General features: G+C 38.8%; 3 protein-coding genes across 6 annotated transcripts; 1 reads left to right on the top strand and 2 right to left on the bottom strand.

Annotated features, from left to right (window-relative positions):
* Positions 1-15,120: 15,120 nt before the first annotated feature.
* LOC108104970 (mitochondrial import receptor subunit TOM40 homolog 1) lies at positions 15,121-17,866 on the bottom strand. 2 transcript variants are annotated; one of them, XR_001772327.2, is made up of 5 exons: positions 17,532-17,866; positions 17,081-17,343; positions 16,321-16,738; positions 15,912-16,223; positions 15,121-15,744 (listed from the first exon to the last, which is right to left on the bottom strand). XR_001772327.2 is itself a non-coding variant. In XM_017211341.2 (4 exons), exons 1-4 carry the CDS (start codon positions 17,743-17,745, stop codon positions 16,084-16,086), a joined length of 1,035 nt encoding a protein of 344 aa, XP_017066830.1. In that variant the 5' UTR covers positions 17,746-17,866; the 3' UTR covers positions 15,121-16,083. The 2 variants fall into 2 exon arrangements, 1 of the variants encoding a protein (XP_017066830.1); XM_017211341.2 differs by having other exon boundaries at positions 15,121-16,223.
* A 485-nt stretch (positions 17,867-18,351) lies between these two features.
* On the bottom strand, positions 18,352-20,179 carry LOC108104971 (ras-related protein Rab-39B). Its single transcript, XM_017211342.1, has 2 exons — positions 19,747-20,179; positions 18,352-19,344 (listed from the first exon to the last, which is right to left on the bottom strand). Exons 1-2 carry the CDS (start codon positions 19,852-19,854, stop codon positions 18,796-18,798), a joined length of 657 nt encoding a protein of 218 aa, XP_017066831.1. The 5' UTR covers positions 19,855-20,179; the 3' UTR covers positions 18,352-18,795.
* Positions 20,180-20,460: 281 nt separating this feature from the next.
* Positions 20,461-23,072, top strand: LOC108104976 (pyruvate dehydrogenase [acetyl-transferring]-phosphatase 1, mitochondrial). Of its 3 annotated transcripts, none has more exons than XM_017211349.1 (5): positions 20,461-20,564; positions 20,737-21,064; positions 21,295-21,796; positions 22,050-22,617; positions 22,678-23,072. In XM_017211349.1, the coding sequence occupies exons 2-5, from the start codon at positions 20,951-20,953 to the stop codon at positions 22,919-22,921; spliced, it is 1,428 nt and encodes a 475-aa protein (XP_017066838.1). In that variant the 5' UTR covers positions 20,461-20,564; positions 20,737-20,950; the 3' UTR covers positions 22,922-23,072. The 3 variants fall into 3 exon arrangements, with proteins under 3 accessions (XP_017066838.1, XP_017066836.1, XP_017066837.1); XM_017211348.1 differs by having other exon boundaries at positions 20,463-20,564; positions 20,707-21,064; XM_017211347.1 differs by having other exon boundaries at positions 20,461-21,064.
* The last annotated feature ends 42 nt before the right edge of the window (positions 23,073-23,114 follow it).

Raw genomic sequence — 23,114 nt, 5'->3', positions numbered from 1 at the left:
ATCTTACCCCCAAAAACCCAATTCAATTTGACGTTCTAAATGGCTTTGACTTTGGCTGTGGCACTTTTTGTTTGAAGGTTCACATGATATGTCGTCTAGTTCGGATCAAGTTTTACTTTAGGTCCATCTATGTAGCTTTTGTTTCCCGGTTACTTTGTGTGTTGGCTTAGCAAAACTTTGGCATTGATAAGCGAGCACAGTGGGTACACATAGAAAATGTATATTAAAAATAAATAATTAACCTTGTTAAAAGTTAAATGCATTAAAATTTTAAGTTTTAATATTACAAAAAGTTGGAATATATTATTGAGAATATTTTTGATTAAAGTTATCTTAATGTTGTCTCATTTTTTCGTCTCAGTGCATGAAAGAACTGGAATGGATCTGTATTGCCTTTCCAGCATTCCCACGCACTTTTCACTCTACCCCTGGTTTTTCTCCCCCGTTTGCTCTCCTGCGTAATGAAAAGTTTTGGCGTAATGAAATAAGCCAAAGTTTTTGCAGCTTTCAATAATAACTGTAAAAGTAACTAGCCAAAGTTTCTGAAAAGAATTGGAAATGGGTAAGTAGAGGAAGGCCATCCAAAGCTGACAAACTTTTCCACGTGTGATTGTGTGTGTGTGTGTGAGTGTGTTAGGGCATTTCCCATTCGCTTTTCTCTTCTGTGCGTGTGTGCTAACGTGGCTATCAATGTGATTATGAAGTGACGACTAATGTATCTATTTGAGTGCACTTTTGATATGGTTAGAGATGGCATAAAATAGATTGAAATACTCAAGAAATTCTGATTTTCTTATTGATTATCTTAAGGTAAAGTCTTTCCTAAAAACACCGATTGATATTCATTTATTATCTAAAATATTAAGTAATATATTTTAATATATATATATTTCTCCTTTTAATTATGCAATCACCTAGAAATCCCACAACTTTAACCATAACATTATCCATTAATCTCAGATCCGGTTTCCCTTCCCTCCCGGAATACTCTGATTCATTTGATTACGACGCCTCGTTTCGATTTACCACGAATTACGTCCAGCCCATTGAACAAGTCATTGAAAAGTAAACACCGGCCACATAATAACAATTAATCATAATTAAAGCCCCCAAATGATACAAAATTTACTGGATGGAACGGAGATTTGGGTGCCTTTGTGGGTGGGAAAATTGAGGTATAAGCTGACGTAAAGCGCCTTATAAGTGGAAAATCCTTATCCATCGAGCGCCTTTAGCTAACTGACCTACTGACTTTTGACTTAAAGGGGAGGTCTATTAGGCACAAAGAGAAAAATCTTGTTAAATGTGGTTTTGGAAGCATTATTAAACTTATTGAGATGAGTATTTAAAAGAATAGCATGCTGTGTTGTTAATGTATTTTGTGAAAATATGATCAGAAATTACTCTGGAATGAATTATTTTTCTTAGTGTACTTTTGTACTCTGCCCCGCCTTCGACACCATCGAACTGACCGCAACGTTAATCAGGCGTTAAATTAACGCACTCATTAGCACAAATTACAAATTGAGCTGCAAGGCAGAGGACAAAGTGCCGGACCAAAGGGCATATCCTGAAGGAGGTGTGGCAACGTGGTATGAGAATGGGGCGGATTCAGGCTAAGCCAGGTGCTCAGCATAAATCACTTAATAATCAAGTGCAGCCCATTTAATTGGCTTGCCGCTGGAGCGAAAGCGAGGATGTCCGTCGTTGTCCGTTGCCTGCGAGCAATTAATTATTTCATTATGCTGGCTGACAAAAGCTGCCTGCCGGGCAGCTTCTCGTCCTAACCACCCTAATCCACGCCCAGCCTTTATGTTTTATATTTGTTTTCTGTTGTTTTGCTTGTTTTATTATTTGGTGACATTTAATTTAAGTTTTGCAATTTGCAAGCGAATTACAGCGACGCTGATTGAAATGACCCGCAAAATTCGAAATTTCCCTGGAAAGGGAGTGGGGGGGGATTTTTTTTTTTTTTTTTTTTTTTGCCATGTGAAACTAGAAACTCTTCCATGTGAAAATATTACCAAAAATCAAGGGGAAAAAACAAACAGGCCAAAGGCAACGAAATTTGCAAAAGTTTTTAATTGCCAGCCAACCGCCTGGCAGTGACAACCGCAACAGAAACAGAAACAAAAATAAAATGGGAATGGAAATCGGGTGAACGGAAACGGAAGTTACTGCATATTCCCATCAAGGTGCTCAATGCAATTTCCAACGAAAGCTCCTTGGCATTTATCAAGTTTAGAACTGTTTATTATTTTAACAGGAAAGAAAAGACAAATTTTCTACAAATAACAAAATCATTTTAAAACATTTTCTAGAAAATCAGAAAAGAAATTTAAAAGATTTAAGAACTGACTTTAATTTCTAAGCTTTTTCTACTTGACTCCTTTTTGGCACCCATCAAGTTCAATGTCGAGACTTTCAATGGCTGCAAATGCCTGGCAATAAACTAAAATTGCAAAAAAGTAGCCAAGGTCTGCAAGTTTAGTTCATCTCTTCCTTAATTCTGCTGCTTTACCCCCTTCAATTGGAATATAGCCACCCCACCCCACAACCATCATCATGATCATTGGGACAAGCGACGACGATGTGCAGATTTGGCCGCAAATAAATCGAAACATTTGCCCGGCCGCCATAAAACTAGACAAGCCCCAAAATAAGCGGGTCCATCTCATTCTCAAGCACCCACCAAATATCCTTAGGCCCTCCCAACCCCTCCCCCTACATTCTTTTTCCTTGCGATAAGGACAAACAGATAGCGGTTGGCTTCGCTAGCTAACCAATCCACTAAACCCATATCTCTATTTCCTCCCTTCAAGCCGGCCAATCTCTCAAAGTGCCAGACATGCCAAAAGGACTAAACAATTTTCTGGCTGGCAATTTTTATGGCCAAACGATAAGTAAAACGATATTGAATGTGTATCCCTTTCCCGGGCTAAAATCAAAAGGAGGTAGGGGGGAGGCTGAGGCAAACTGGTAAGGAAAAGCCACCGCATTTAATGCCGATAAGCATCGGCTTTGTCCTCGAGTAGAAGGAAATTTCATTTCGATTTCCTTGCATTCGTTTTGTCTTTGTTTAAAGCTTATTAGCACTTTGTTTGGCGTCCCAAGAGCAAGCACTTTAAGGATTTCCCTGCACCAAATAAACGTTGGAAAAATGAAAAGTGCACAGACAAAAATCAGTGATACTTTCGTAAGATATTCCAAGAAGTTAGAAGTAAGTTTACATACACCCGAATATGGTTCAGTGTAAAAATTCTTAATGGAGAAGCGAAAAGAGGGGACTAAGGCCATATTAGCTGCACGAGTGCAAAGTGCGAAATGTGAAAATGTTAAATGGCCAACAGAGAGGGCTAGCGAAATGTAGCAAAAGGACCTTCACACCCACTTTGGTAAAACTTCACCAGCTCAGAGGAAATGCTGCGTTAAAAATTATGTTTGACTCCCCCCCTACAGTCGCCCTCTCTTATGAAAACAACAACACGGAAAAATATATATATATTCATGGCATTTATAAAAGTCATTTGGAGTGGACGCAATTGGTGAGGGCGGTGGGGGGAATGGTGAGGTGCATGCAAAGTGCGGCCATTACGAATTTTGTGCCCTACAAACTGCAGGGCATCACGGAGACCTTGAAGGATCTTAAATGAAAATCTGGGAATATGTTTAAGCTATGATGGGATATCAGCTTGATATATTATTTTTGTTTTTTCAAAGAAGTATATATCATGATTTCGATATATTTTCGATCCCACAAATCCAGTCAATATGCCTTTGACTCTGGATAAAAGCGTGCAAAGAGGTTAAATTGCTTTGACTTTCGCTTGCGCTTTTCGCCACTTTTTGGCGTAACCTCTGCCGGCGCTGCCTCTCAGCCATTTCTCCCTTTGGGCCATTTTGCTGCCAAGTGCAAGAGCAAAATGTTTATAATTAAACTTTAATGTGTATTTAATGAGCTTGGGGCCAGGGCCGTTAGCGGGGGCCTTGAAAAAATAATGCAAACTGAAATGCGAATATGAATATGATATTGGTTTCTTTTACGCTTACAGATGACTCTCTTTTTTTTATACCATGTTTACAAGGCCAACAAGTTGAACCAACGAAGAGATATTAAGATAAATCCAGACAGACTGAGAGAGAGAGAGAGATAGAGCCATTTACCGGATACTCTGGCCAAGTTTATCCCTTGATAATATAAATTTAATCGTTCGCCTAATTGTCTTCATGTGAAACCGACTAAATGGTGTTAAAACTTTAGCAAACAAATTGCAACTAGTTGCCAGGAGTCCCAACCAAGGAAAAGACCTAAAATACCAGGACGACTTCAGAACAAATTTCTGGAGTCGCTTTGAGCCACTTCAAATTGCAAGTTGCTGCTGCCACTGATACTCGTACGTTTTCCAAAGTTTAGCTGCCCAAAAACTTTGCCCACACAGATACACAGAGCAAAAGAGGTATGTTAAAGATCTTCACTAATTTTAATTAGATAAATTAATAGAAACCCTTCAAAGAGGTAAATCCATTGATTTATTTTCCCTACAAAATAATAGATAAACCTTTTTAGTTATAAAAAGTTTGTTTTTTTCTCTGTGTATGCGTAAGTCTGATTTAGTTGAGTCCTTGGCTTTGGGCCTGGTCACGGGCTTTAGGCCAACAACTTGCTCTGCTCGCAAATGAAATTTCACTTAAAAATTTATGAAAAACCATTCTGTCAGGGATGACCGAGTAGAGTGCCAGACAAGCTGCTCGAAAGTGGAGGGCAATCCTCTCCAGCAGATGGTTTTACATTCGTTAAAGTCCTTGATGTGGGCTCAACTGGTTTATGATATACAAAGTTTTTGATAGCCCCCTCTCAGATAAAATCAATAACTTTAATGGCCCAATATAGTTTGCAAAAAAAAAAAATATATCTTAAATGTTAACTTAATATAACTTTGAATCCTTAAATATATATCTCAATTAATAGCCTTTTTTGTCTGTCAACTTCTTCTATTTAAATAAAATTGAATGCGTCGTTTTGGACTGCTCTCGAAACCATTTGCACTTGCTGTAAATGTGTAAAGTTTGATTATGGAAACTAGCTGGTAAAAAAAAGGTATAGAAAAGCTGAAAAAAAAAATATATATATAGCTACCAAATGTGGAGCAAGACGACGAACGGGGAAACTGGCAAAAAGTTTCTTTTGTAAAATACCATTTGTTTTATTGCTAGCATTTGCTAAAAGTTTTGCAAATTGCATGCAGACACACACACACACACTGTCTGGCATAAATACACATTTAGAAGTCGGCAGAAGTATATTTATATATATAGTTCAGGAGATATCATGAAGAAATCGTATAAATCAATAAACTTATTTAATAAATGTTGAAAGCTCTCTCGATATTTTGACATTTATGGCGACAATCATTATGTGCAGCAGCCACCACCACCACCATTTCGATGGGTCGTAAAACGCATAATCGATACTAATGAAGCTCCTGGATTTACTTGCTGCCAGCAATTATTGTGACTGCACTAGATACGGATACGGATGCCAGAACTCATCCTCATCCACCCAAGTGCTTCTCTGCATCCGTTATATGGCATAATAAATTGCCTTCGTGCGTTTAAATGGCTTCATCAATAAGCTGGCGAAACATGGCTTAAATACCCCCCCCTTGCATAAGGATTTAATGTTCCTTATTTTTGTTTTTCTTTTTTTTTCGCCTGTATATTTTGTCGGTTGAGATTTGTTTATACGAGCAATGAGTGGAAAAAGCCGCGTTAATGAGCCTAGGCAACATTTTATGTAGCACACTTTTGAGCGCGACTAATGTAATTATCTGATTAGACTGTGAAAATAGAAGGGGGGTTGGCTTAATGATTCGCCATTAAAAAAAAGGGGGCAAGAGCGTAATGAAAATAAAATAGAAGATTTTTAAGATGCTGCCTACTTAAGTTGTTTGTGGGAAAAACCAGAGAAATAATTAATGAAAATGCCAAAAAGAAAATTTTAAGTTACATAATTACTAGCCTATATTAAAGCATTTCTTAAGTATAAGATACAAGCATTTAAAAATTTCCAAAATAAATAAAACCTTTAAAGAATGTACTTGGAAAGCCTTTAAAAATATGCCCTCAAAGGACATTTTTCATAAGTATATTCGACAAGATGCATTCGCTCTCCAAAATAACTAAAATTGCAATTCAATTGAGTGGAATAAACTTCTAGATGCCGATTTTCTAGTCACTAGAAATTTATGACTGTCCGCGTAAGGAGTCAAGCACTTGATCGTTGGGCTTGCTGGGCACAAAAAAAAAAAGAACTGAAATGAAAATGCCTGAGAAGAAATGCCTTTGAAAGACTGTGGACTTGTGCACAGAAGACAAACGGCTCAATAAAGTCACAATTGAATTGCTGACAATTGCAATTGCATTCCGATTGCAATGGCGATTGCCTGGTTCGGTCGGCTTATCAGAAGTTCGCATTAAATGCGCCACATTGAACAGCAGAAGCAAACAAAAATAACAAACCGTAGGTGGGAGCCGAGGGGTTAAGAGCCCCTCCTGCCATCATCCCTGGTGCCCCTATCATAGGGCGTGGCAACAACGCCCCCAAGTGTCGCATAAAATAAACATTTTCCAAATTGACACTTGCGATTCAAACCCAAACACTCAATTGCAGCAATGCCAGCGACACCAACACTAATACTACTAACTGCTGCAACAACGACAATTGCAAAAAGCAGCGACACTTGCACTTCGAAAAAAATGTATCTTCTTTTTGTATCTATCTAGCTTTCTGTATTATTTAAAGCAATAGACATATCTAAGACTTAGAAATGTTTCTTTTTCAGTGTATGATGCCCGAACGACACCATCATCAACTGCAACAACAACAACAGCTATGGCTGATGTTGTCGTTATCAACTAAAATTCCTTGCATCGACGCACAGGACGTACCAATACTCAGCAACGTAAGCTGGTCTACATATATATATATATATATTCCTGTGTGTGTGTGTGTGTTTGCTCCTCGAAAGTGTTGAGGGAATGGAAAGGGATAGGGGGTTTTCAGGGAAGGTAGCAAAAAAAAAAGGCACTCCAATGGAGCTATAGAAAGTCACCGCCACAGTCAACGCCATGGCCATTATCGGCAACCTCAGCCTCCGTTGCCATTTACCAACCAACTAACTTTTTACCCACTCCCTTCGAAAAAAAAAAAACAGCACCTCTCTCTCAGAAACCCCCCGTCGGCACCCATGTCCTCTTACCGCATCGTCATCGACATTTATAAACTGCACACACAAAACACTGTCCAACTGTCCCGTGCAGTTGCCCGTGGAAACTTTGCAGTTGTTTGGACTGTTGCTTCGATTTCCCATGTCTGGGCTTACTCCGTTTTTTTTTTTTTCTTTAGTTTTTGGACAGAAAAGGAGGGGATTTGGATGTCTGGACAGGAGAACTAGTTCCTCCCATCAATAATAATTATTAAAACGTTTCTGATGCAGTGAAAAAATTAAATCGAAAGGAAACTAGAAAAAAATTATGGATAATTTTGCAAACATGAATATATTCTAATCATCATCTAGTATCTCCTTTTGAAAATCTGATCTATTATAAAATTCTAAACTGAATACAATTAGTAATCATAAAAATCATTAAATAAACACTTTAATCCTAACTACAAAAATCTGAATACTCTTTTCGCTGAACTAGTTCTTTGCAATAAATCGCTTGTGAAGCGAATCGCGCAAATCGAATAAAAGTTGAGATGGCATTTTTGTTGTTGCCCTAACGACCATTTCAATGCGACTGTAAGTGAAGACGATAATGCTGATGATGATGATGGGATTGGGAAGGAGTTTGGGGATGGGTTTTGCTGCTCCTACCGATAAACGATAATGAAGCCATGCACATGCGGTCCAAACTCGAAGGCAGCAGAATAGAAATATAGTGGAGAAGGAGGGTTAAGAAGACAAAACCATGGCCACAGTCACGGCCACAGGACCAATGTCCACCACTTGCCGGACCTCTCAGCATGTTCACCATTCCTCCTTCATCCATAGCATCGTTTTTACTCCTTTTTGCCGCTATTTCATACCACAGAGAGAAAAACTAGAACTTTAAACAAAAATAATTTGTATTTGCCAAAAAAATAAGATAGTTTAAAGAATTTCCGGATTTTATAAGATCAATAAGACCAGTAACGTTAAGTAATTAATGTTAAATCTCTTCGTATCCTCCTTTTTTTTGTCAGTGTACTAACTGGCATCCCTTTTTTGCGACACACACACACACTTGCACAGCTGCGGAGTGGCGAAATGGAGAGTGTAAAAAGAGAAATTCCTAAATGAACGATATAAATTGTTGGCAGCCACAAATAATGAAAACACTTTGCGGTCATTTAGCGCTATTCGAAGCTCTCACACACAGATACTCATACATACACACACATACAGACATACGCAGGCTGTTGACAGTTATCCTTGCAAAAGTCGAAGGGGGTGTGAACGAGATGGACGGACAGATAAATGTTGGGTGCTTTGCTGGATAGAGCATCGTTTTCCTTCCTTCTCCTTTTCATCGTTGTCGTCGACCACCACCCCTCCACCCCCCAAAATCGTTCGTCCGTCTGTCGTTGACATTTTTTGCTGCTTCGAACACACAGTTCAAAGTCTATTGCAATTTGAAAATGACATACGAAGTCCATTAAGCGCACAAATGTGCAGCGGCACAACAATTGCTGGCAGGAAGGACCACATCCTTGGTCCTTCGCCCGCCAGTTGCATCGTTACTCAGCCGAAGTTCGGACATCGAAGGGATTCCAAAACGGCAAAAGCAAAGGTCTGGAATGGCCAGTTGGGTTGGGCAACCCAAATTATCTTAATCAACTCAAAGGTACAGTAAAGAGTCCTTAAAATGTATAAATACGAAATGCTAACCACAATTATAGGAATCTTTCTTCAAAGTTTAATGTAATATATTTATAATAATCTTTTAATTATATAAATATATATATTGAAAAAAAGTTTTCCTTAAAGAAAGAAGAAAGTTTCTCTTAAATACAAAAATCCAAAAAGACTTTTATTTAGCTTATGGATTCGAATGACCAAGTATATTTCATTTATAGCCAGAAATCACTGTTTCCCCTAATAAGCACACACACACACACACACATAAACACACATCAGCCACCCAAAAATCCAACACACACACAGACTTACAAACGGCAAAGGACTAAGGAAGAAGGACTCATCAATATCCACGTCTACGCCTGATACGTTTGTTCCATTGATAATGAACATTGACAACTTTGAATGCAGACAATTGAATCTTAATTCCCCACCGCACCGCCCATCTCTATCTATGAGATGAGAAGGCGATGGCTTCCAATGGATATGCAGACATCGAATCCATTACGACCACCATCTACTGAATAAATATTTGAAAACAATAAAAATTTATTTATGATGCAGCAATTTTTTATTTCAGTTTTTCTCTACATCGTCTGAATGGTGCTTTTGTCCAACAATTCCTTTTTGGTGGATATTTAATTATTATTTTGTTTTGTTTCTGGTAGAAAAAAAAATCAATGAAGCGTTAGAAAATTACGAAATCGGATATATAAATGGAATGCCATTGAACTAGTCCAATTGAGAGATTATTTAAGTTTTTACTTTATTTTATATTAATTCGTTTATTAGAAAATCATTAAAAAAAACGAAATAAACATATATTTTTAGCATATTTTTCCTATTTTTATTTACTTATAAATTTGAGTAACAAATCACCATTGACAACCAATGGGTTATCCGTAAGTACTTCACAATCTGCTGCCTTAAATTAAGCTATCTGCTGACCTAATCCATGAATCAAATTTGCACAATAGGCATTTATTTATGAACTGGCTGCTGTTCACAGATTCTAGGAAACTCCCTTATCCCCAACATTTTGACAATCCACAAAAGCCTGGCATACTGTGTTTTATTACCTGACTGCTGCACTTGCATTTGCGAATGCAGTTCTTAAGCCGAGAAACATGCAAGCTAATAATAAATCCTTTGGTTAAACAATGCCAGGCATTCCAATGCATTTACCTGAACTGTGTTACCTTCGAATGGGTCACAGAATCATTTTTTTCCAATGGTAAAGAGGAATATGATTTATTTAGTACGAATTTTGATTTAAATTAAAATAAAATTTTGTTATTGAAAAGGATAATAAAATATAAGGAAATTATTGTAAAAAAACTTAAAACAAATTAGTAAAGTTTGAAGCTATTGCTATTGAATTTTGATGATTTATGGATAGACCTTTGGCCAAGCTTTTTGCCATACTTTTGCTAAGTATTTTTGTAGGCATTTTAACAGTTTTTTGTAAGACTTTTTGTTAGACAATTTTGCAGTATTTTTCCAAACTACTTGCTAGACCTTTTTTCTAGACTTTATCTGGTATGCCTAGACATATATTTAACCATACATATTAATAGCTAATAATATTAATAATCATGATAAACTAATAAATACAAACACCCAAACATCTTAATGAGGCCAGCAGAAGATGCTGCTAAATTTCTACTGACTGCCGCCAGGTGTCGCCTGTCACTGTCAGGCTTATGAACTAATTGAGGCACAAATGGCGACCAACTTGAGTACCAAGACTGTCTGTTCACGCTGTCGCACATTTCACAAACAGCAGGCAGACAGACACGCAGTCACTCCTCTCTCCCTATCCTCCATCCCCACCCTCTTCTGTTTACCGCCCTCTTAACGAGTGACAAATAGGCGTATGAGCAATGCGACTGCTGTTGCCACTGCGATGGCATCGGTTCGCATTCATTATACATTACAAGCTGCTTAACCGAAACGCCGGATAATCAGCGATTTTTCCATTAAATTACACCGAAACTGGCTTCTCTGACACTACCAGAAGTCCCCCATTTCAAATTCAAGAATCTTAATGGGAAATGGAAATTCGCCAAAAAGAAAGGGGGCATCCCTTTACGTTCCCGTTTTTTTTTTTTCGTTGTTTTCATGGGTGTTTCATGGGTGTTCCATGGGTTAAAGATTGCGAAACCTCATAATTGGCTTAACCGCAGGAAAAGAGAAGAATACCGTGAAAGTAGCAGTGTTAAAGTGGTAAATATGTCAGCGGCAGTAAAGACATAAATTTTCGTTAAGTAGACGCGCACACGCAATCGCTGCCCAAAAGTAGAAGAATCACTTCGCGTAGAATCCAAGTAAAGAAGATGAAGATGTGTTCAAGGGGAATGGGTATAGTAACACAGAAAAAAAAAGATTATAATAAGTATTTAAATGATTTAAAATATTTTAGATTTTCGTTAATTACGACGACAAGGGAGTCTTTAAATCACAGAAATAATTTCAATTTAAAAAAAAAACTTTGATTTATCCTATCAACGTTCGTATATAAAATTGATTTCTGTGTAGTAGGCAATAATCGGTTGGTCTAATCTTGCTGCGCTTGAATGATGATGATGTGCCACGCCCAACGCCTTCCGCTGGCTGCACACACACACACACACGATCACACTCACTCACACACACACACACATATATACACTGACAAAGCCTTAATTACAACGTGCCAAGAGTTAAGCCAAATATTTTTTGGTTTTTTGGGCAGAAGAGACGAATGAATTGCTGTGGTGTGGCCAAAAAGAAAAGGGTGGTGATAGAGGGTTAAACGGTTGCGGAAAAGTCAGAAGATATAAGGAGGCGTGGTCCTGAAGGGGCCAAGAAATTTTTGGAAGAACACGTGCGCACATGTGCAACTTCCGTTAAAAATCTATTGCTAACTTTCAACAATTCACAGACACAAACGTGGCCAGGCAGGCACACACACTCAGCACACATACGCACACACCCAAAAAAAAAAAAAAAACACCCACACACACACACACACACATACTTGAAAGGTGCGCGCTTTGGCTGTTTGTGTAAGTGAGTTAGAGTTTCCTGCAGCTGTCGGGGCAACATCCGGTTCCTCTTCTTCTTCTTCTTCTTCTACTACCACTAGTACTGCTGCTTTTGCAACAACGTTTACGTCGACGCCAAAGTCCATGTCTCAAGCTACCTCACCCTCTAAATACACCACCCATGTTCTGCCTTCTATCTTCTGCATGACGGCTAAAACACTTATTTGGCTTAAGGCAAAAACTCTAAGCCAAAAATAGCAATAACAACACAATGCAGCCAGAAGGAAAAGGTCTTGAGGTGAAAAACTTAAAAGAGTAAAAGCCAGGAACCTAAATACACTATGTAATACAGATTTCATTAACCCAAATCACCTAAGAGTTTTGAATTTCCATATATCAGATAATAAATTATGTTTCTGCAGATCAAATACTTGCAAAAAGTAAATGCCAAGATCCTAATTTACCAATTATAAAACCGGAATTCGATAGATTAATGTCAATGCCTATTAACGCCTAATAATGATATAAAGACTCTAAAGATTCAGAGACTAACTCTATAATGTTTAACCATTTATAATAATAACTCTGCTTAAATTTAAGAATATAAATTGATATGATATTATAAACATACCCCAAACACACGAAACCCTTTGAAAGTCGAATATTTATTTATAATTTTTTTTTTTAATTCTGAAACATGCATCTGTAATCAACAGACGTAGATAGTTTGGATGGGTAAAGTAGGTAGTACGCATCCGCTGGCTCCCTGTGTATGTGTGTGCTTAAAAAATTGCACAAAGTTTAAGCTTTTTGTGTGCACGTGTGCATGGACGGAGAAGGAGTAAAAGAAGCGGTTCGGAGGGTTTGAGTCAGTCGTGGAACTGTGGCTGAAGTCACGTAATTCAAATAACTAAAGTTGGCGTAAATATGCCGAGCATACAACACACCCACTCGAATGAAGTTGAGTTACTGGCAAAAGACAATTGCTCACGCACTTACTTGTTGTTGGCCATGGCTTAAAGTTCATTAATTTCTCTCACTCTGGTTGTAATTTGTTTTAAGCAAACAACTGACGAGAATGCTGCAGGCTCTTGAAACTGGGGTTAAATTCTCATCATAGACTTTTGGTTACGTAGTAAACGCACAAAAGTATGCAATGATAATTGAGTATAGCAAAAACAAAAAATTTTTTTAACTCAATTTTAAAAGCTTATTCTAAAATAGTTTAGTCAAAATAATAATTGTTTGTTTTGTACATTTAAATAAATCTTCGATTTTTAGTTCAAAATGAGTAATAATATCTTAATTTAAAATGTAAAATCACCCCACGAAGCAATCTTAAGCTGGCAAAAAATTGAGATGAGCTGCTAATTACTCGCTAAGCTCCTCTTTTGAGCAGCTAGCGAAAAGAAGAATAAACACTTCACCAGTCCAGTTTTGGCCAGCACTTGGCTTAAGTCCGCCACTCGAGGTCCTGCCTTATGAGCCATGTCGGGATCAGGACTGTGTGGCTGGCTATCTGGGACGTCTGTTGCCTAATTAGTTACCAGATTTTTGTCTGCACAATTCGCTCAGCTACTTTATATGTTAATGAGTTTTTAGCGTGGCCACACTTTTGGGCCACAGTCCGCACTTCTTTCGACACAAATTTCCTTTGTCTTGGCCATGAGTGGAGTCTGTGGTTTGGCACAATTGAATTGGAAAACAGCTTTCGCGGCTTACATAATGCAAGCACACGAAAAAATTTAAATTTTGCCATATTTAATGGATAATTATTTATAAACATTAACGAATTACGAATACGAATTTCAATATAAAATACTATAAAAACTCAAAACTAAGGCTATATGTTATTTTATAAAATATTTTTTAAAACCCTATTGCTACCACTCTTCTTCAAAGAATAAACCCACTAGGATTTCTTCATGTGCACAAACTAACACAGAAGCTTCTCTTGAGGGAAAAGGAAACGCTGAAAATTTCACAAAATATGAAAGTCGCTGTCCTGCTTATCGTACAAATGGCATGACCAGGAAAAGTGAAGGGGCTCCCTAAAAAGGGAAGTAGGAGAAGGTTAGAATGGGGGTACAGGGAAAACTCTGCTAAAGCGGCCGCTTTTTGCAAAAGTTGAAATTGCATTTGGCAAAAAGGAAGGAGACGACGGGTCGAAAAGAAAATGTACATAGTAAAAACCATTTTGATAGACAGTGGGAAAGAACCACATGTGTCTATGTGTGTGTTTGTGTATGTGTGTGTGTGTTAGTGTGGCAACATTTTCTTATCTAAACAATATTGCGACTACTGCACATGCAAAGCGGCGACAACAACTGAATCGCTTCTATGGCTGATTGAACAAAGTTTGTATGTTGTTGTCATAAAAAATAGGGTATTAAAGAGTAGTATTGGCATGACCAAAACTACATAAGAGAAATCAAATTTTCAAAACCTTCAAACTAAGCCCATTTAACCAACTTCGCATTAATCAAAATTAATCAAATTTATGTATCATAAAATTCCCTTAATATTCCCCAAACTTTTTAATACTTTCTTAGTAGAGAAACAAATTCCTAGGTAACAAAATGTCCTTATGCTTATCTGCACTTTTAGATTGTTTTTCAGCAAGTTTTTGACTTTTGCGCTGTAAATGAGAAAATGACAACACAATGCACTTGTTACTCTTTGCTTTTGTCAACATCATGTGCTACCAAAATGACTGTGATACAACGCGAAATGCTGGTCAAGTTTTACAGGAAAACCTAAAATGGTCACTCAAATTATTGATAAACTTTAAGGGGAATTTAATATATATTCCCTCTCAGTGATATATATTCGAAATTTTAAGAAGTAAAGTATTTGATTCTACAAATTTCGCAACATTTTCATATAAGTACATTTAAATTCACTCAAACCAACACAAGCCCACTTCATTTTCATTTTAAAATTGAACCTTTGATATATATTTATATTTATAAACATACAAACATTATATTAACTTATCTATTGAAATCTAATTAACCCATTAAGTGATAATAAAAAAAAATTAGCAACACTTTCAAGTGTGTCTTTTTATCTAATCGGACAACATCAGCAAAACATGACGTAAAAAAATATGAAAACTTTGACATATATAGAAAAATCTAGAATATATATTACAAAAAAACCGTAAAAGAAAACAAAACTTGCGCACACATTTATTTAAATTGTTTATTTTTTTTCTAAAACCTATTTATAATCTGTTTTTTGTTTTTGTGATTTTTAAGGTTCTCGGCTTGGGAACAGGTAAATTACAATGTATGTTAATTATTTCACATGTTTAACATATTGTTTGGGTTTTATAAAAGTGTTTTTTAGGAGTTATATTTGTTTGGTTTTATTTCCCCTCACAACATTTCGGCGCCATCTCTCTTTCGGTTTGAATTTTGCATAATTCATTCACGCCATAAAGGTTAAAGGTTGGTTTAACAACGTATTTGTTATTAGAACTAATTGTAAATTTATAAATTATAAACTTAAAGCAGTTTGTTACCAATTTGATAGCTTGTAACATACATTTCATACGCATTTATTATTTGTCTCTGCTTGTTAATTTTATATATTTATTAAATTGTTTTTTATGTTTGTTTTCGGAAAATTGAATGGTTGTTCTAAATAAATGCGTACGTTTAGGAAGCAACTTAAAATGTACAAGGACAGTTTCTGTTTGTAGTTTAAGATGTGTGTGTGTGTTGTATGTTGGTTTGTGTGTTTTGAGGGAAAAAAATGTACAATAATTGTGGAATATTTTTCTTTCTCGTATTTTGAACTCCGCGTTTATGACTCTGTCAGTGGGGAAAATAGGGGGGAATTAACAACGGACGAGGAACAGTGGCACACTGGTAACATATTGGATTAAAGAATAAAAGCTATACCATAGGATAGGATCCCAGATCACTTCTGGTCGCTTTTTTTCTTTTATCAATGCAGATTATTATGTTTTTATACTCACAAACGACAGATCATCATAAAAAACGTTTGTTAGCCGATTTATAAATCTCTTTGTTTGTTGTTGTTGTTCTTGTTGTTAGCGGATGATGTGAAAAGTTACAATGAATGTATGTGTGTGTGTGCTTGGGGTCTGAGGCTGAAGAAAGGATTGGCGTTTGCCCAAAATAACCGGCTTAACCGATCATCAGCCCGCAACCCAGTCTAAAGTTGTTCTTGACGTGGTTCATGCGTCCGCTTAGGGCTAGCGTAAATGGCAATGGATTCAGACGCTTTTCCAAAACTCCGGAGATGTGCCAGTTGGAATCAATTCCGCCTGAAAAAAGGTAAGTTTATCAGTAATGTTTTAAGAAAGTTAACAAGGCTGAAGGCTGCGAGCCCTCAACGATGGGCTAAACGCATTATACCCTTACCTCTGAAGACCAGATCTGCCTTGGGCAAATCAATCTGATAGGCTATAGTGGCCACAGACTCCTGCATGCGCAAGCTGGTCTCCACCTCCACACCAATCTGCAGCTGTTCGCTGGCCTTCTGGTAGTAGCACACATGCAGACCGCTCTGACCCAGGGTCCCCGACCAAACCGAATTTCCAGCCGTGTAGCGGCCAACGGCAGATACAAGAGCTATCTGACGGCCGGGAACATTCGGACCGAATTGGTAGGCCAATTCGGCACCCAGGGCGATGGCTGGAGTGACTGACTGCAGATATTGGCCAACGACCACGCCGGAGTTGGTGAATATACTGGGATTGGCCACCGTCAGCGAAGCAGTGTAATCACTGCCGCGATAATCGGTCGTCAGTTGCGAGGCCACCATCTTAGAGTCCTGGATCTGATGGTTATCAAAAGAGGTCATTAATATAAATAATAATGTATATTATAAGTCCACGAGATAAGGCAAATATACATAATACCCTGATATTATGTCGTAGTCTACTAAATGGCTTTTTTTTCTGTTCTTTGGACGCTAAGTAACCTTAGGGGCTTATAAATGTTTAACCTATAGTAAAAAGCTAATAAAAGATACGTTATAAGTATGGACAACTTTGGACAACTTTGGGTTTTCCCACCAATTCTGGTTTAATTGTAAGCTCTATCTGCCGCGGGATATCTTTCTATAGTTTTCCTATCCTTCTAGTATCTTTTCCTGATCCCAATCACCACCAGAACTTACCTGCGAGGCAAACTTGCAACGCAGCCGGGCGGAGAATTGATGAATGACGTTGGCGTTGAGGTTACCCGACGGATCGATGTCGCCCAGTAGCACAGGGAATGCCTCCGTGGGGCTATATTGCTTGGTGCCAACATAGGTGGCTCCAAAACGATATCCACTTGGTACCACATTGCTCATATTGATGGTGTGCGACACCTGGAAGTGGTTGCTCAGACCTTTGTTCAGCATAATCTTGGCGCCCTCGAAAGTGGTGGCCTGGATATCTGTGGGAGGTATAAAATGTGCGCTGTGATAATGCATAATATATAATAATACCCCCCTAAATGCCCCACCATCTATATGCGCCGTCTCGCTCTCGCATGTTGTAGGTTATGTCATCAGAGTTGCAGAGGGCTTTTTGCGGGGTTTTTCAGCCGGACTGACTGAGGTTTTCTGACTGAAGTACACATACCTTTGCACTTTTTGTGGAGCTCCTCAACGGTGCCCGGATTCTCCAATGGGGCATCTTTGGAAGCGGCAAACGAGTTCGAGCCTGCGGCGGACGAAGAAGATCCGGACGGCGATCCGGAATCTGTGGGCAATGGTGCCGGTTCCGGGAGACCGAGGCCAAGATTTGAGGCGCCACCGCCACTGGCGCCAGAGGAAGCCGCTAGCACGTTACCCATTACAAAAATCCCGATGTAATCTATATAATTTAAAAGCCCAACACGTTTCTATATCGGATTTATCGGCGAGAGGGTGTTATGTCTCGTCTCGGGCAATCGAAGAACGATAGGGGCTAAATCAGAAGGTGGCTATCGTCTCTCTATATCGATAAGCAAAAGAACCAAATGACCAGATGCGTTGCAAAAAAATTGCCTAAGAATTAAATTGTCGTTGCCACCCTTTGGCAAATTCAAATATTTTTTGTGATTTAATAAAATTATTTGATAACGAATGCAAAAGTGCAAAAGAAATAAGTGTATCACTGTTATTGTGCTTCTAACAATTATTTCAAGAGTAAGGGATTGAAACCTTTTATAAAAATATAAGCTACAGTTGTAAAAAAAAAAAGTATGACTATTATATGCCGTTCGAAAATCGGAAGAGTATAAAGATTTTAATTCAATTCAGAAGTTAAAAAAAAAATGATTTACTTGCACGTCTATGAACACGACAGTATTTATCAAACGATTTGCTTGTTTGACACTGATTTCAATACTCCTGAGTTACAAAGAACAATGGTTTAAAAGCCCATTTTAACCCTCCTTGATTAACCAATGCCGATGTCATTCGTATTATTAAAAACGTTTATATTTCAAGTTTCAAGTATATGTATAGCTTTTCCGTTCGTAAGTGTGTATGTGGAGTAATGTGTTGTATGAGTTAGGAGCACAGAAACTCGTCTACGTATTTCTGATGTGACTCGTTTACCAATAACAGAATCGAATTAAACTTATTTTATAAAGGGGGGACAAACTCAATATTCACTAATTACCGTGAGTCACCTAATTAAAATTTAACTTAAGAGCAAAACTAAAAGTAATTAGAAAAAAAAACTCATTGTACAAATATACGTAACTGTTTTGGTTTTTCAGCTAAACTAGGCGATTAAACAAGATTATAGAGTCAACAAAGATTTTTTTGGGAGGAAAGGGTTGTGGCGGTGGTGGGTAGGACATACAATACAAATCAATGTACGCAAAACAGTATTGAAAATAATAAACAGGGGATAATCAACAACAAGAAGACTTTTCCGGCTCAGCCACGACAAGATTAAAGTCCAGACTATTAGGTCGCGAAAACCCGGATTTAATGCCATCCCATCCATCCTCCGCCTTGTATTCACCGGATCGGATGCGGGCGTACACCTCCTGGGTGACCATTCGAAAGGCCTCCTCCACATTGGCCCCGGATCGTGCCGATGTCTCAACGAAATGCAAACCATGTTGTTTGGCAAACTTTTGCGCTTCCTCCGTAGTCACCTCACGATGCCCGCCGGCGTTAATGAGATCCAGTTTGCAGCCGACCAAAGCGAAAACAGGGTGGTGGGGCTCAATGTGACGCTGTGCCTCCATCATCCACAGCGGTATGTGCTCGAAGCTGGCATGATTTGATATGTCATAGACCAACAGCACACCCACCGAGTTTCTATAGTAGGACTTGGTAATCGAGCGGAAGCGCTCCTGGCCAGCGGTGTCCCATAGCTGGAGCTTAATCTGTGTACCGTCCTTCATTTCGATGAGGCGGGCAAAGAAGTCGACGCCAACTGTGGGATCCGATAACTACAAGTAGGAAGTAAATATAATTATTATGTGGATATTTTCCTTTTAAATGAAAAAATAATAAAATATCAAATTGGCTGTGATAACTATGAATTTTGAACTGCCCGCCTTAGATTTTTATGCATCCCTGGTCCTTTTTTGCCTGTGTGTTGCTGCCTGCATTATCAGGCGAGCAAACACAAGGACACATACACCAACGCACACAAACACACACACTGACAAGGTGACTAAGACAGCATCTTTTTAAAAATCCACTCCCTTTGTCTATTTTTTGTTGTCTTTTGCTAAGTGCAGTCACTTAATTATGTAATACACGCCTTAACTGCATTACCCGGAGATTAAACAGCGGGTCTACAGGTCCATACATACGGGATACGATTGTCAATTGCTGGAAATACGAACCTCAGCAAATTTGCCGTCTGTGAAGAATTTGAGCAACGAACTTTTGCCCACGGTGCTGTCGCCGATTAAAATCAGTCGAAATTGATACTCGAAAATGGGTTCCACCATTTCGAAAACAAAATTCACGGATTTATATAGCGGTTTTAAATCCGCAAACACAAAATACAATCTTTCTTTTGCAAAGTTTGAGACGCAAATCCGCTATTTCGCTGTTACAGCTTGGTATGTCCTGATTGTTGTCGGCAAATCGTATATTTGTGTTGTCCACTCGATTTCTGGCTTTGCGAGACTTGAATTCTGGCCGTCTCTGGTGGTTTTCAAATTATAAATATTCGAGAATTCGAATTCAGCTGCCTCTTAATTTTGTTTTGTTTTGTGTTTTTTTCTCACATGCAAGCTCGAGTCTGTATTAGTGTGAGCCCGTGTGTATGATAATGTCAGCATTGCCGGACTGTTGACAATTATCGATAGTGCCAAAATAGCCAAAACGAAACATGGTTATTAATAGCTAGAAATTGCTCAAAACCGAAGACAATAATAATACAACATATTTTTTATTAATAATACATATTTTAAATTCTCAATTGAATTCTTAGTTTAAAAACAATTTATTTGTAGTTTTAGCTTGTAGCTAGTTAATCTCTAGCAGCAGCAACAATATTGATCTGGCAACACCATTTAACTGTCACTCTGACAGCTGTTCGATTGTAAATATATCTCTCTAGGGATGGTCAAGAACCATTCATTTAAATAAATAGAAATATAATATTTATATATGCCGATTGAATAAGAAAAAGACTTAACTGACATCGCACAAGGTGGAGCTTTTTAAAATAATTTCAGACTTGTGTGTTAGTAGTGCGTGTTAATAATTTTTATGTTCGTGACGAGTTATGTGTCGTGCGGAAAAAAAATCCATCACTAGTACGCACTGTATTTTCTTTTTACGCTTGTTTTCAGTGGAAATTGTCCGTTTTGTTTTTCGCACAGCACACAAATGTACAAACAATCCGCCGGTCACTCGGAAGTAACGGAAATCAAGAGCTTTTTGTCAACAGCCGGTAACCACTGCGATACGGAATCCACATCGTTCTCCTTCTATCTCATCTCCGCCTTCTACCCCCGATTCGGTTACGGAACCAATAATATTTCCGTTAATTATAGCCCACAGCGGGGCGAGAATATATAGAAATCGGCCATATAGATGTTCAAGTTCATACTGAACGACGCCGCCAACTACGTGCGTTCGAATGTGCGGGAGTTCAGCCTGAATGCAGTGCGCTGGTTGCCGCAATTGCCACAATTGAGTCCATACGATGTAAGATCATGAATTGGTAATACCCTGTATTAATAATACCCAATAACTTCCTTAATTAAGTCTGTTAATCCATAAAAAATACTGTTAGTATGATCTCTTATGTGTTATATTACCAGTGTAGTATCTATAGAACTAACCATCAACTAAGGGATGTGCCTAAATAATAAAACAGAATCAAGAGAAAAACCATAAACATATAAATTCTGTACTAATTTCAACTATTATTACAGATTAACATAGTTCTAAGGGAGAACGAGTTCGTTTACAACTTTCCCGTGGACGGAGTCATCCGTAGCTATGAAACGAATCAGCTGGGATCCAATTCGCCCTGCGAGGATTCCCGCACCGAGGCGAGTTTGCTACACCGCAACGGCTTCATCTGCGGTATTTTCGACGGCCATGCTGGAGCAGCCTGTGGCCAAGTGGTGTCCAAGAGACTGCTACGCTATGTTTCAGCAGCCACCTTGCCGCGTCAGGTGCTCCGGGAACAAATGAAGCAGGGTGCAGGCAGCCAATCGTTCCTCAAATGTCACAATGACAACGTGGACTTTGTCAGCGAGATCAAGCCCATCTACGAGGCCAGTTTCCTCAAGTACATTAAAAAATTAACGGAGACACCGCAGCGAGATGTATCCAGTGAACTGGTGGAGGCCTTTCTTGAACTAGACCAGGGTCTATCCGAGGAGGCTCTAGACAGCAACGATATGCGAACCATGAGCGTGGCACTCTCCGGTGGGTGGTGTATCCAAGTACTACTAAACTTACGCTTGTTGTTAACGATACACAATGCAAATACTTCGCATAACAGCAACTGCATCGTTTACAAACAGTTGTACATTTCTTAGTTAATATGAGTTTAATTACTATTACTATATACTTACCTAACTTTAACTTCATTGTTATACACAAAATAGTAGTAGTAATTCTCAACGGTCATTAGTACTTTTGTTGGTCGCGACACTTATTTTATGTATTTATTTTCTAGGAGCCGTTGCCTGTTTGGTGCACATAGAAGGCTTGCAGCTGCATGTGGCCAGCACAGGTGATTGCGGTGCAGTATTGGGCGTCCTCGATCCAAAAACCCAGCAGTGGCAACCAAAGAAGCTCAATATCGAGCACAATGCGGACAATATGTCAGAAGTGCGACGTATCCTGTCCGAGCATCCAAAAGAAGAACATGAGACGGTGATCAGAAATGGCAGGTTGCTCAGCCAGCTGGCACCGTTACGTGCCTTCGGGGACTTCCGATACAAGTGGTCCCTAGAGATAATGCAGCAAAAGGTGCTGCCGTTGTTCGGCAAGCATGCCATGTCGCCGAATTACTATACGCCACCGTACCTAACCGCCCGTCCCGATGTCCAGCAGCATGAATTGGGGCCCAACGACAAGTTTCTAGTCATAGCCAGCGACGGCCTGTGGGATTTCCTTTCGCCCAGCGAGGTAGTTAGCTTGGTGGGAGAACACATCAACTCAAAAAAGATCCTCGAACCAATGCGCCTGCCGGAAGGCGATATAACGCTGCAGCAAATCTCCAATCAGCTAGCCGAACGGAAGTCAGTATTCTTATGCAATTTATGTAGATTGATATTTATTGATAATGATTTAACTTACAGAGCTGGTCTCACCCGTAAGCCGGTGGATCAAAATGCGGCCACACATCTCATCCGGCATGCTTTGGGAGCCACAGATTATGGGATTGAGCACTCCAAGATCTCGTACTATTTGACGCTGCCCAAGGATGTTGTGCGTCAGTATCGGGACGACATCACCATCACCGTCATCTACTTCAACTCTGAGCATATTGCCCAGCTGCACAGCGGAGCGGATCTATCGGGGATCACTGCGCCGGTAGCGTGATCTTCGTGAGAATGCATATGTGTATATTTAACTAGCTAACCTTCAGCCTAACTAGCCTAAGTGTTGCGTTTAAGTTTGTTTCATCCGCCATCGGACCTCGGACGACTGCCGCGTCAAATAAATCCCACGCGGAAAGAGAATAATTACATAAGTAAATTGAATTTTTAATGGAGAACCTGGATTGGCCTTAGTT

Source organism: Drosophila eugracilis, unplaced genomic scaffold (genome assembly GCF_018153835.1).
Source record: "Drosophila eugracilis isolate 14026-0451.02 unplaced genomic scaffold, ASM1815383v1 contig_2147, whole genome shotgun sequence".
NCBI lineage: Eukaryota > Metazoa > Arthropoda > Insecta > Diptera > Drosophilidae > Drosophila > Drosophila eugracilis.
The sequence above is the reverse complement of the archived record's forward strand: the minus strand, read 5'-3'. Positions and strand labels throughout refer to the sequence as shown.

Excerpts from the sequence above, each read along its gene's own strand:
- LOC108104970 (XM_017211341.2), bottom strand. The coding sequence starts at position 17,745 with ATGGGTAACGTGCTAGCGGCTTCCTCTGGCGCCAGTGGCGGTGGCGCC. Across the intron at positions 16,739-17,080 it reads GTTGCAAGTTTGCCTCGCAG|ATCCAGGACTCTAAGATGGT; the intron begins GTAAGTTCTGGT and ends GATAACCATCAG. Across the intron at positions 16,224-16,320 it reads GGCAGATCTGGTCTTCAGAG|GCGGAATTGATTCCAACTGG; the intron begins GTAAGGGTATAA and ends ACCTTTTTTCAG.
- LOC108104971 (XM_017211342.1), bottom strand. The coding sequence starts at position 19,854 with ATGGTGGAACCCATTTTCGAGTATCAATTTCGACTGATTTTAATCGGC. Across the intron at positions 19,345-19,746 it reads CAGACGGCAAATTTGCTGAG|TTATCGGATCCCACAGTTGG; the intron begins GTTCGTATTTCC and ends TCCTACTTGTAG.
- LOC108104976 (XM_017211349.1), top strand. The coding sequence starts at position 20,951 with ATGTTCAAGTTCATACTGAACGACGCCGCCAACTACGTGCGTTCGAAT. Across the intron at positions 21,065-21,294 it reads CACAATTGAGTCCATACGAT|ATTAACATAGTTCTAAGGGA; the intron begins GTAAGATCATGA and ends CTATTATTACAG. Across the intron at positions 21,797-22,049 it reads CATGAGCGTGGCACTCTCCG|GAGCCGTTGCCTGTTTGGTG; the intron begins GTGGGTGGTGTA and ends TTTATTTTCTAG.